At 57.0% G+C, this 11,261-nt stretch overlaps 3 protein-coding genes across 3 annotated transcripts; 1 reads left to right on the top strand and 2 right to left on the bottom strand.

Moving 5' to 3' along the window:
* Positions 1-59: 59 nt before the first annotated feature.
* On the bottom strand, positions 60-2,060 carry MKK02DRAFT_41326 (putative nicotinamide mononucleotide permease; the record flags this gene model as incomplete). The annotated part of the gene is made up of 10 exons (XM_053091521.1): positions 60-274; positions 322-497; positions 543-668; positions 716-946; positions 991-1,071; positions 1,116-1,471; positions 1,518-1,587; positions 1,634-1,671; positions 1,797-1,829; positions 1,875-2,060. The coding sequence occupies 10 exons, from the start codon at positions 2,058-2,060 to the stop codon at positions 60-62; spliced, it is 1,512 nt and encodes a 503-aa protein (XP_052941474.1).
* Positions 2,061-4,505: 2,445 nt separating this feature from the next.
* On the bottom strand, positions 4,506-5,016 carry MKK02DRAFT_30705 (uncharacterized protein; the record flags this gene model as incomplete). Its single annotated transcript, XM_053088114.1, has 3 exons — positions 4,506-4,622; positions 4,763-4,903; positions 4,957-5,016. The coding sequence occupies 3 exons, from the start codon at positions 5,014-5,016 to the stop codon at positions 4,506-4,508; spliced, it is 318 nt and encodes a 105-aa protein (XP_052941473.1).
* Positions 5,017-5,451: 435 nt separating this feature from the next.
* On the top strand, positions 5,452-9,542 carry MKK02DRAFT_41324 (uncharacterized protein; the record flags this gene model as incomplete). The annotated part of the gene is made up of 8 exons (XM_053091520.1): positions 5,452-5,457; positions 5,502-5,564; positions 5,614-5,922; positions 5,954-7,542; positions 7,575-8,707; positions 8,879-9,051; positions 9,337-9,473; positions 9,521-9,542. The coding sequence occupies 8 exons, from the start codon at positions 5,452-5,454 to the stop codon at positions 9,540-9,542; spliced, it is 3,432 nt and encodes a 1,143-aa protein (XP_052941472.1).
* Between the last annotated feature and the right edge of the window lie 1,719 nt (positions 9,543-11,261).

Here is an 11,261-nt window from a genome sequence, read left to right as displayed (position 1 = left end):
TACATTGACAGACTGCTGACAAAGAGCCAACTCATAACCTGTTTCCCATCCACCACCTCTCAAAGAGTGTACCTGATCTTCTTGACAAAGCCCTCCTGATCCGCCCCCTCTGCTTCATCTTTATCCATCTTGCGGTTGGCACGTGCGAGGATCCAGCGGACGAGGAAGGTAGTGCAGACGGCGATACAACACATGACGACGTTGACAGAGAATGCGATGGTGTATTGGGGCGAGTACTTCGAGTCGTACATGTAAGGTGTCCAGACTTGCGCCACTGTAACGTTAGCTGTGCCTTCGGGGATGGCCAAAAGATAGACGCACTGTTTGAGATCGAGTTGATGGTAGCGTAGGCCATGGCGCGCTTTGCCCTCGGTCGAGCAAACATGGAGCTGGTCCAGGCGTTGCAGACGTTGAAGGAACCATAGATGCCGCCGAGCAGCAGGAACAAGGCGGTGTACCGAGCGGCAATGGTGGTGGTGGTAGCAGCGACGACGTTACTGACGATCAGTCCAGGCGCGTTTCAGACAGAGGGGAACACTCACCCCACAGCAGCCACCATGATTGGGATGGCCAAGTGGAAGGCACGTTCGGGCTTGCGGTCCGACGAGTATGAGATGAAGAAGGCGAGGATGGCGGCGAAAAGGTAGGGAGGAGCAGTGAGGAGGAGACTAGCGGGTCAGCTCATGTACCGGGATGAGGGACGATGTGGACTTACGTGTTGACTTTGGACATGCCAAATGTGTTGACGACGGTGGGGATAAACTGAGTTACGGCGGCTGCAGTCGTCTTGGTGACCTGGATGAGGGCGAGGAGCCACAGCTTGTAGTCGGAGACGGCGAGCTTGAGAGCGCGGAAGAAGCCAATCTGCTCCTCGTCCGCCTCCCCAGCATCGGCTTGAAGACGGTATACGGCGAGAGCGCGCTCGCGAGGTGTGAGCCAGCGTGTACTGAAAGTCAGCTTCAGTTGAGCAGGAGCTGGATTCGGACTTACGTCGAGGGATAGTCGGGCAGAACAAATACTGCGGCGGCGCCAAAGACAATGGTGACAGCACCCTCGATTATGAACATCCACCTGAAAGTCAGCACAGCAATGCACCGCAGGAGGAAGTGACTCACCGCCATGCGGAGAGGCCCAGAGTACCTTGCATACCCGCTTGGATGCCGGCCGAGATGAAGCCTGAGAAAGCGCCAGAGAGGAGGGAGCCGGACCAGAGGAAGGCCATCCGGAAAGCGAGCTCTTTTTTGTTGTACCAGGACGAGAGCAAGAAGAGGGCTCCAGGGAAGTAGGGTGCCTCGCAGAAACCGAGGAAGAACCGGATGACGACGAGCGAGCTGAAGTTGCGGGCGGCAGCGGTGCAGGTAGAGACGGCGCCCCAGACGACGACCCAGAAGGAGAGGTAGAGTGAGGGTCGGCTACGAGAGAGAATGTAGTTGGAGGGGATTTGACCGAGAATGTAGCCAACGAAGAGCACCTTGATAGTCAGCGAGGCCACAAGGAAGGAGAAGAGCGTTACTCACCGAGATAGCGACGTTGAAGTCATTACCAGTCATTCCCAAGTCAGCTTCGATGCCTTGGACACGGGCGGCGCTGCGAGCGTGAGCCGAGTATCGAGGGGAGAGGAAGATACACTCACGCTAGCGCATTCCGGTCGAGGTAGTTGAGCACGATGAGCTGTGGAGTCAGCGTACGTATCGAACTAGCGAGGACAAGGGTCTAGATGGCCTATTACGCTGCCTAAGGTGCAGAGTGCAGAGGCGGATGCGAAAAGTGGAGGCGGGTTTCAGAGGGAGACTCACGATGAATAGAGTGGGCATGAGACGCCAGTCCACCTGCACATCAGCCTTGACCTTCATGGGTACCGCCGTGCAGCTCACCTTCCTAAGAAGCTTCTTCGACTCGGCAGCCAGCTCCTCCTCGCTGAGCCCATGGGCCCAGGCGAGCTCATCCGCCAATCCAGCAAGCCTTGGGTCGCTCTCGACATACGCCTTGTTCTCGAGCTGCGCCACCTCCTCCTTATAGTCAATATCGGCCGGGTTGTCGAGGGGGCGGAGGTGGTTCATGGTAATCTCTGTGTGTGAGGGGAAGAAGGATGGGGCACATGGGGGCACCGATGGGGTCAGCTATATACCGTCCACCCGCCGGTATGGTCAAAAGTCAGCCTCACGTACAGCAGCTAAGAATAGACAGAGTTGACCATGGTGGAGGATCGTTTGTCCGCAGTCGCAAAGAGTTTTTCCAGCAATTTTCCCGCCCTCTCATATGCTTGCTGCTCTCCGAGAGGCTCCGGCTGGTCTCCGGTGCATCGGTCCCGACCTGCCGAACAGCTTGACCGATCTCTACCGAGCCCCGAAGGGTTCTCGGCCTGATAACGGGGCTGATCGGGACCCCCGCCGGAGTGATAGCCCCTTCGCCAAGCCATCTTGACGATAGATAGGCCGCTCGAGCTGCTTCTCTCCCACACCTGTGAACTATGACCCGATATAGCGGTCATGTGCGAGATAGAGATTGGCGGTGTTGATGGGTGAAGACGTGTGCGTATGGAGAACTGCCTACTGAAGTGCCAGTCAGCACTTTTGGGTATTGGGTGAGGCGCGATCGCTAGCATCCGTCAGCGCAGCTTGGTGGTGATGTGTTGGTGACCTTGCTTTGTTCCATCAAGCTCATATAGCCGACTCGACCCCACTGAGTAGGTACTCTTCGGCTGTGAGTGGTAGAAGAGACATATCACCTAGACCCGCTGTAATGAAGACTGTGAATCAGAGCGGCGGTCTTCATACTTGAGTCAGCAGCATTGTGGAGACGACATGATGTAAGGCAGCACAGAAAGTAGCCTCGTCTGCTGCCTCGATAGTTGAGACGACCTCGTCTGAGTGAGATCGGAGCGGAAATGCCAGCTTGAGGCTGGCGGCCGTTCGTGGCGGAGGGGATAAATCACCTAGACTCCCGCTGTAATGAAGTCTGCGTATCTGAGCGGCGGTCTTCCTTGCGTCTGCTGCATTGTGAAGACGGCATGATCTACGGCAGCAGAAAGAGCAGTCTCGTTTGCTGTTCCGCTGGTGGAGATGATCTCGTCTGGTTGGGATGGGGGCGGAGATGTTAGCTTGAGGCTGGAGGCTGTGAGTGGCAGAAGCGGTATTCGATGCAGACTCCCACCGTAACAAAGACTGCGTGTCTCTGCAGCGGTCACCTTGAGTCTGTCGGATTCGAAAGACGGGGCGGTCTGCGGCAGTACACTGAGTAGTCTCGTTCCCTGATATCTGACACGGCCACGTTGAGTGAGATGTGGACAGAGATGTCAGCTTGAGACTGGTCAACTATATCACAGAGAGTGGCGACGATGGCCGCTCTGATAGCCGAGCTACATCGCCTCGGTCAAGTGAGATCGGGGGAGATGTTAGCTCGAGGCTAGGGCAAGCCGCAGCTCTGCGCCGCAGTACTACTGCCCTGCTCAGTCCAACTGCGATACACATGAGTGGTGGAATAGCGCTGCACAAGTACTTGCTGGGATCGCGATCCGTGGTTAGAATCTGGTCCAGTCTTTGACCTCGTCCCCGGCCGAGACTGAGAGAAGAGTAAGGAAGAAGAGTAACACGCGGCGCTAGAAAGATCTAGGCGGCTGGAACTAGACGTGAGGAGAGTATCGTTCATGTGAGTTTTGCAGACAAGCAGGTCAACCCAGCGTCCCCCTTGCGATCTTGAACAGCGACAACAAGCTGTCTGCAGTGAAGCCCGTTGATCGGAATCCAGACATGCTTTGTGGGTGGGTGACTTACTCCCTCTGCATCGCGACGGCCTTCGTATCAGAGGCTTACACCGAGTCTATCGAGATGAATCGCAGGCAAAGCTCAAGAAGCGCGACGACTTGATTAGTACTGCGGGCTGCCCCATCGATAGACCATAAGTAGCCGTCAGCTGACCGTGTCTCGGGCTTTATCCACTCGCTGCTCGCTCATACGCACATCTAACGCACAAGGACTGCTAATCCATGGCAGCCTGCGAGCTCACAAAACATTCTTTGCGCGGTAAGTGGAGCTAAGCGACATCGATGACCGGTGGTCGTCAGCATGCTCGACTCGTACTGCACGCCCTGCTCATGCAGCGGGGTGGAATACCCACGAGCTCGAATAGGTGAGGGATATGAGCAACGTGCTTGTTACCAGATATAACATGTGGGTCAGTGCAGTAAGCTAGCACAACATGGCTGCAGCTCCTCGGCCAAGGGACCCCTACTCTGACACGTTCAGCTAATCAGCACTTATGGTATGCTGAGCCAGGCCCGATTCCCGCCTGACATGACCACACCCAAGCGCTAGACAGGTCAGCTGTGACCAGGTCAGCTTCCAAGCGATCGAACAGGATCAGCCGGGTATCAGGCAAGCGAGAGAATTGATCCACTAGGCGACGGCGTAAGGCATATCAGTACCGTGAGCAATTGCTATCAGTAGCTCAACATGGCTGTGATGAGTACTATACGACATCGCTACCGTCCATGCTCGCTCGTCCTCCTATTGATCTGGCGGCTTGTACTCCGTTGGCGCATCCAGCCCGACCCGTCTGGCAGTAGCCCTGATCCGCTCGTCGTCTGACATGTCGTGCAGTGGGTTGTATCTCTTCAGAAGGTCCTGACAGATCAGCTCAGTACCTCCGTCATCACTCAAGACCGACATGCTCCAGCCCGCCCTGGCCTCTCTGCGTGTACCTGATCCAGAGCGTCCAGTCCCAATCACCCACATCACCCAACACCCTGTGGAAGCAGACTCACCCCATATATCCTAGATGACCTCAAGAAGTCCCTCGTCTCCATCAGTGTCCTGGACAGTTGATCCTCTGACTGTATACTCGAGACCAGCTGGCGAACTTGGGAGACGACGATAGGGCTACGCTTTATTGTAGGTTGCTTGGACTGGAGATGTCAGCTCTCATTTCGCTCGGCAAGGAGTGGATCGCCGTGCTCACCGAGAAGCGAAGTTCCCTCAGAAGAGACCTGTATAGGTGTGTGACGGGCTGGTGAGTCATGCTTGCTGCGGTGGGAGATGTAGGGAGAGAAGGAAGAGTGGTGGGAAGATTGCGGAGAGTGAGGTGGAGGTTTGTAATCAAAATTGAAAGCTAATGTAATTGTATTCAATTGAATTTGAATTTCGATTAGGAGAGTTGCGCACGTGCACGTTCAACCTCCACTCAGCTTCGACCTCATACTCACCTGTCTTTTCCTCTATACCTCCATCTCGCAGCTATACTGTACAACACAGCCCCAAGTGTAGAGGCTACTCCGTCAGCTCCTCGACCGACTGAGCGCCAGCTCGGAAAGCGCGAGCAGAAAACGGGCGCGAGATCGACCAGAGCACTCGGATCGGAATTGCGGATAGCCTAGGTGGTCGCGCTCGAGCAGTAGACGGACAGGAGCTAGGAGCTGCTATCACCCATCGAGAAGGAGGATAGGGAGCTGGCAATATGAAGGTGAGATAAGCTCTCTGAGAAGCTCGACCGAAGCTCACGTCCAGTTCGGCAAGACCATCCAGTCGCAGCAGGTTCCGGGGTGGGGGGACTACTACCTCAACTACAAGGTAAGCCTTGTCGTTTCTCCTGCATCCTTGGCGCTGTATTGACTCGCAGGCGCTCAAAAAGATCATCAACTCTTACGCTGCCGGCCGCTCTGCCGCAGACGCATCCCTCCTCTCGCTCGGTCTCCGTCCCGCCAAGCGTACCCTCTCCACCTCCGAGTCCCGTCCCGAATCCTCCCTCTCTGCGCTCCCCTCTTTGGACCGGTCACAATCAATCGATCTCGATCCACTACCGCCAGAGACGGAGCCACCGGCCCCTAGTCGGACGGGGAGTTTGGCTGGAGAAAGCAATGAGCGCGGGAAGAGTTTCAAGGCGCATCGGGATGTCTTCTTCTTTACCCTGCAGCGGGAGCTGGAAAAGGTGAGTCAAAGCGAGGCCTCAACTGATTCAGATCAACACCTTCTACCTCATCAAAGAACGAGACCTCCGCCTCCGCCTCCTCACCCTCCTCACCAATCGCAAACGCCTGCTCCATCATCAATCCAGCTTCAACCCAGAACCCAACGGCGGCTCGGACGAGGACTTTGGACCACCTGGAGCCCGTCGAGGTGTCGAATGGAACTCGCTCGAAGAGGCATGGCGCCTGTTTGAGCGGGATCTAGGCAAGCTCCAGGGGTTCATCGAGATCAACGCGACGGGGTTCCGCAAGATCTTGAAAAAGTGGGACAAGCGGTCAAAGAGCAACACGCAGGAGATGTACCTGGAGCGCCAGGTCGAGGTCCAACCATGCTTCAACCGGGAGTTTATCGCCAAGCTATCGGATATCGTCGCCGCCAATCTGCTCGATCTCGAGAACGGCTCGGATCACCTGTCTACCAACCTCTTTGCGGACCTGCCGGAGATGGTGGTGGATCGGCGGGTGGACTTTGACTCGGATGCGGGGCAAGCGCTGGCGATGGACGCACTGGTGGATCTGGAGAATGGGCTGGGCAAGGCGCTGGTATCGGGTAGGGAGGCGATAGCGGATTGGCTCAAGGTGGCCAAGGGGAGGCAGCAGCGCGGGAAGGACAGGCGGGTGATGCGGATATTATGGCGGGCGGCGTTGTCGGTCAAGGAGGAGGATCTGAATCTCGTCCTGTCGTCGGCTCAGCTCGACTTTGACGGGGTCGACAACATCAACGGTCGGTCACCTCTCCATCAAGCGTGCATGGCGGGATCCATCCGGCTCGTCCAGATCTGCGTCGAAACGGTCCCTGCCCTTCTCGAGCGGACGGACGCGTATGACCGTCGGCCCCTCCACTATGCCGCAATGCACGGTCACGCCGATATTGTCTCGTACCTCCTCCGTACTGCCCAATCCTCCTCAACCGACATGGACGGCTACACACCCCTCATGCACGCCATCACCCAAGGTCATCTCGACGTCGTACGCATATTCGTCACTGGCAAGATCCCCGTCGAGCCCACCAAAGTCTCCAATGACCTCATCCCCCTCTCTCTCGCATGTCAGTACGGCCATCTCGAGGTCGCTCGTCTACTCCTCCAGTCCGGCGCAAAGGTCATCCCCAACTCGGAAGGGCTATATCCTCAGCACTTTGCGGCCAAGGCGGGTCACGATGCCATCTGCCAACTCCTCGTCGATGCGGGTGGACCGGACGGAGGCGGCAACGACCGGCAGGACAAGTACAACCTCTGGACCCCACTCCACCATGCGGCCGTCGGCGGAGAGCTACGACACCTTGCGTGTATCCGCGTGCTCGTCAAGGCCGGATGCGATGTCAATGCTTCGGACGAGTATGGCAAGTCGCCTGGGTGGTACGCGGCGTGGTTTGGTCATGTGGATATCCTCAACTTCTTGCTGGATAACGGGGCAAAGCTGGGGAAGCAGCACGCGCTGGAAGGGATGGAGAGTCTGGGACTAGCGGCGGATCCGCAGATGGATGCGTTGAGTCCGGGGAGCGATGTCGAACTGGATCGAGAGCAGGGTATGGAGGAGTTTGAGTTGATACCGAGTCTGAGCTTGCCTCCACCTATCATCCCGTGAGTACTGCTTCTGGGCTAGCTGACCCCAGTCTCCGAGTCTACGGCCACGAGTTCCTCGCTCAGCGTTGCCTTGTCCAACTCTCCCTCGGTCATCCCTTCTCCCGCTCGTCCGACCACAAGATCCCACCGGTCAAACTCTACTCGCGCCTCGGGACCGGTACCGACTCGCTTCACCTCTGGTCCTCGCTTAAGCTCGTCATGGCGTCCAAGTCGGACATCTCGGCGGTACCTCACTCGGTCATCCTCCCTCTTCCGGACGAGCGCGAGGTCTTCTCGTTCCAGGTCCAATCGCTGGAACGGTTCACCCTCGAGCTATCTCTATACCCCACTTTCGGCTCCAAAGTCATCGGACGCGCCATCATCCTCCCCTCGACCTTTATGGACATTCGGTACCACAAGGGCTTCGTCGCTCCGCTCCTGGACCACCATCTTAAAACTATCGGCGAGGTCGCCTTCGAGGTGTCATGTATCCGGCCGTTCGAGGGGGCGCAGCTGGAAATAGGCGGACGGGTCGAGACGTACTGGAAGTCCAAAGTCACCCCGTCCACGCCGACTCAGGACCACGCCCATCAATACCAAGCCCACCGCCCCCTCTCCGTATCCACCTCCTCTCCCGCTATCCGCCCGCCAGCTATCGCAGCTCCTAACCAGCAATCTCGGGAATCGGCACTCGTCACCGCCTCGTCCCTCTCTGGCGAGTACGTCCACGTTACTGTCCAGGTGACAAAGGACGGTATCCCTGTCGCGTATCCGGACTGGCGCCTCCCCATCCCCGGACTCGATATCGGTGTCGCAGACGTTACGCATGACCAATTCCTCTCCCTCTCTTCTTCCCTACATCGCACCCTCACTCCTCCTCCCACATCTACCGCCTCTGCGTGGTTCTCCGCCATCTCCTCCTCCCTCACATCGCTCGACGATCTACTCGCAGCCGTCCCCGTCGATATAGGCATCAACGTCCAACTCCGGTATTGCCGGAACTTTGACAGCGGGTTGCAGAAGGTGGGAAGGAGTATCGAGGTGAACGAGTTTGTGGATAGGGTATTGGCGGGGATCTATGATGCGGGGAGGAGTGGGGCGGTGGGCGGATCGAGCAGGAAGATTGTCTTTAGCAGTTTTGAGCCGACGGTGTGTACGGCGTTGAATTGGAAGCAGCCGAATTGTGAGTTGTCTGGGTCAAGAACGTTCAGGGTGGAAAGAAGGGAGAGAAGGCGACTGTGGGAGTCAGGGGTGTGCACGAAGGAGGCAGGAAGAGACGGGTAGTATGCGGCCGTCTATACGGGCGTACGCTGGAGAGGTCGTCGATCCGATAAGCGTAATGCTGACTCCTCAGACGCCGTCTTCTTTGCCTCCTACTGCGGTATATCTCGCCTCCGCACCGGCCATACCCTGCAACAAGCACCCGCGGAGGAAGAGACGGACCTGAGGTGTCTGAGCGTGAGGGAGGCGGTCAACTTTGCGAAGTCTACGAATCTGCTGGGTGTGATCTTGGAGGCTACTACACTTGTGAGTTGTTCTTTGGTCTAGCAGGGGGTATTGGGGACTGGGATGGTAGCAAGCACGCTGGTGGAGGTGGATAGTACGGGATGAGCAAGGTGGCAGGGTGTTTAAGGGGATGAGGGGCATAAAGTCGCTGGAGTTTGGAGGGTGTGGGTCCCATTCGGGCAGGAGATCATGGCGGCTAGCAGAGCCAGGGGAGATGGCACTCCTGATCGCACGGAGAAGAGGGACGGGACGGAGAGCTTTGCGGACTGCGAACTCTGTGACTTGAGATCAAGCTGACTTTACCAGGCTGCGGTTCCCTCCCTCGTCGCCTCAGTCAAGGACGCTGGCCTGCTGCTCGCTACGTTCGGAGACGGAGGGGATATCGCGACTCTGAGATCAGGCGGAGCAGATGGGCGGACAGTGGATGCGTTCATTATGGACGGGTGAGCTACTTGTCTTGCGATATATGGCAACCGCTGATCAGCTGCAGGATCATGATGCTGAGTGTATAATGTAGGTGTGGGGGACCATGGGTCCATGGGTGTATGTGTAGAATATCTAGACGTGCTATACTATCTCGTTGCTGTACTCTTCCCGCTGCTCTTTGGCACTGAAGCTCTGAGGCTGGACCATGGCGGGGACGGACGCAAATATGCTGAGTCGGTGGGGAATCTGGCGGTGGAGCTATCCGCGACCTTTTTCAGATCTTGACTATTTTGCTCTCAACCTTCTCTGATCTTAGCTGCACATTCTCGACAATGTAGCTAGCTCTGATTCCCGCAACGGTAACGACTTTAGGAGTTTCCGAGGAGGGTTAGGTCGGGTCATCAACGCACGTGGCTTGGAAGGGGCTTTCCCACGGTGGGATTTGGGGGTGATTGAGCTGCATATGTATTGCTATGTAGATACAAGTGTTTCTATCAAGTTAGCTACTCATCACCCCGACTATCCTCCAACCTCCCACATGGGGGTGATTGAGCTGCATATGTATTGCTATGTAGATACAAGTGTTTCTATCAAGTTAGCTACTCATCACCCCGACTATCCTCCAACCTCCCACATCTTCGCCCTGCTCCTCAACAGCCCCAGCGCCATCCTCCGCAGCATGTACTCCCACCCTCCGTCCGATACCGCCTCCTTCCATCCCATCATCCTCTTCATCGTCCCCTTCTCCACCAGCCCGCCGGCCGAGAACACCAACGGTGAGAACCTCCCCATCCCTCCAGCTGCCGCCTTCGCCGTCTCTGCGTCCACCGTGAACAGGTACCGCTGCATCTGCCACATGGTCTTGTCCCATGGATTAGCATCTGCAGGCGGCGCCTCCGTCAACCTGCCCGCCCTCATCTGCCCGACCGACTTGTAGACCTTGTCGCCGAGGATAGAGTAAACCTTGACGTCATGCTCTGTCGTGGCGTTCCCTAGCCCGTCCGATCCCCAAACGAGCAGGTCGTTACGTCGCTGGGAACCGTGGTCGGTTGTGAGGGGCTCGAGCTGCACTCTGGTACCGCTAACCTTAGGGGTGATTGAGCTGCATACTTATTGCTATGAGATACAAGTGTTTCTATCAAGTTAGCTACTCATCACTCCGTCTACCCTCCAACCTGCCACATCTTCGCCCTGCTCCTCAACAGCCCCAGCGCCATCCTCCGCAGCATGTACTCCCAAGCTCCGTCCGATACCGCCTCCTTCCATTCCATCATCCTTCCCATCGTCCCCTTCTCGACCAAACCGCCCGCCGAGAACACCAACGGTGAGAATCTCCCCATCCCTCCAGCTGCCGCCTGGGGGTGATTGAGCTGCATACTTATTGCTATGAGATACAAGTGTTTCTATCAAGTTAGCTACTCATCACTCCGTCTACCCTCCAACCTGCCACATCTTCGCCCTGCTCCTCAACAGCCCCAGCGCCATCCTCCGCAGCATGTACTCCCAAGCTCCGTCCGATACCGCCTCCTTCCATTCCATCATCCTTCCCATCGTCCCCTTCTCCACCAAACCGCCCGCCGAGAACACCAACGGTGAGAATCTTCCCATCCCTCCAGCTGCCGCCTTCGCCGTCTCTGCGTCCACCGTGAACAGGTACCGCTGCATCTGCCACATGGTCTTGTCCCATGGATTAGCATCTGCAGGCGGCGCCTCCGTCAACCTGCCCGCCCTCATCTGCCCGACCGACTTGTAGACCTTGTCGCCGAGGATAGAGTACACCTTGACGTCATGCTCCGTCGTGGCGT

Source organism: Dioszegia hungarica (genome assembly GCF_025882075.1).
Source record: "Dioszegia hungarica strain PDD-24b-2 chromosome Unknown MKK02contig_32, whole genome shotgun sequence".
Lineage (NCBI taxonomy): Eukaryota > Fungi > Basidiomycota > Tremellomycetes > Tremellales > Bulleribasidiaceae > Dioszegia > Dioszegia hungarica.
Note: the sequence above shows the minus strand (reverse complement) of the source record. Positions and strands in the feature narration are given on the sequence as shown.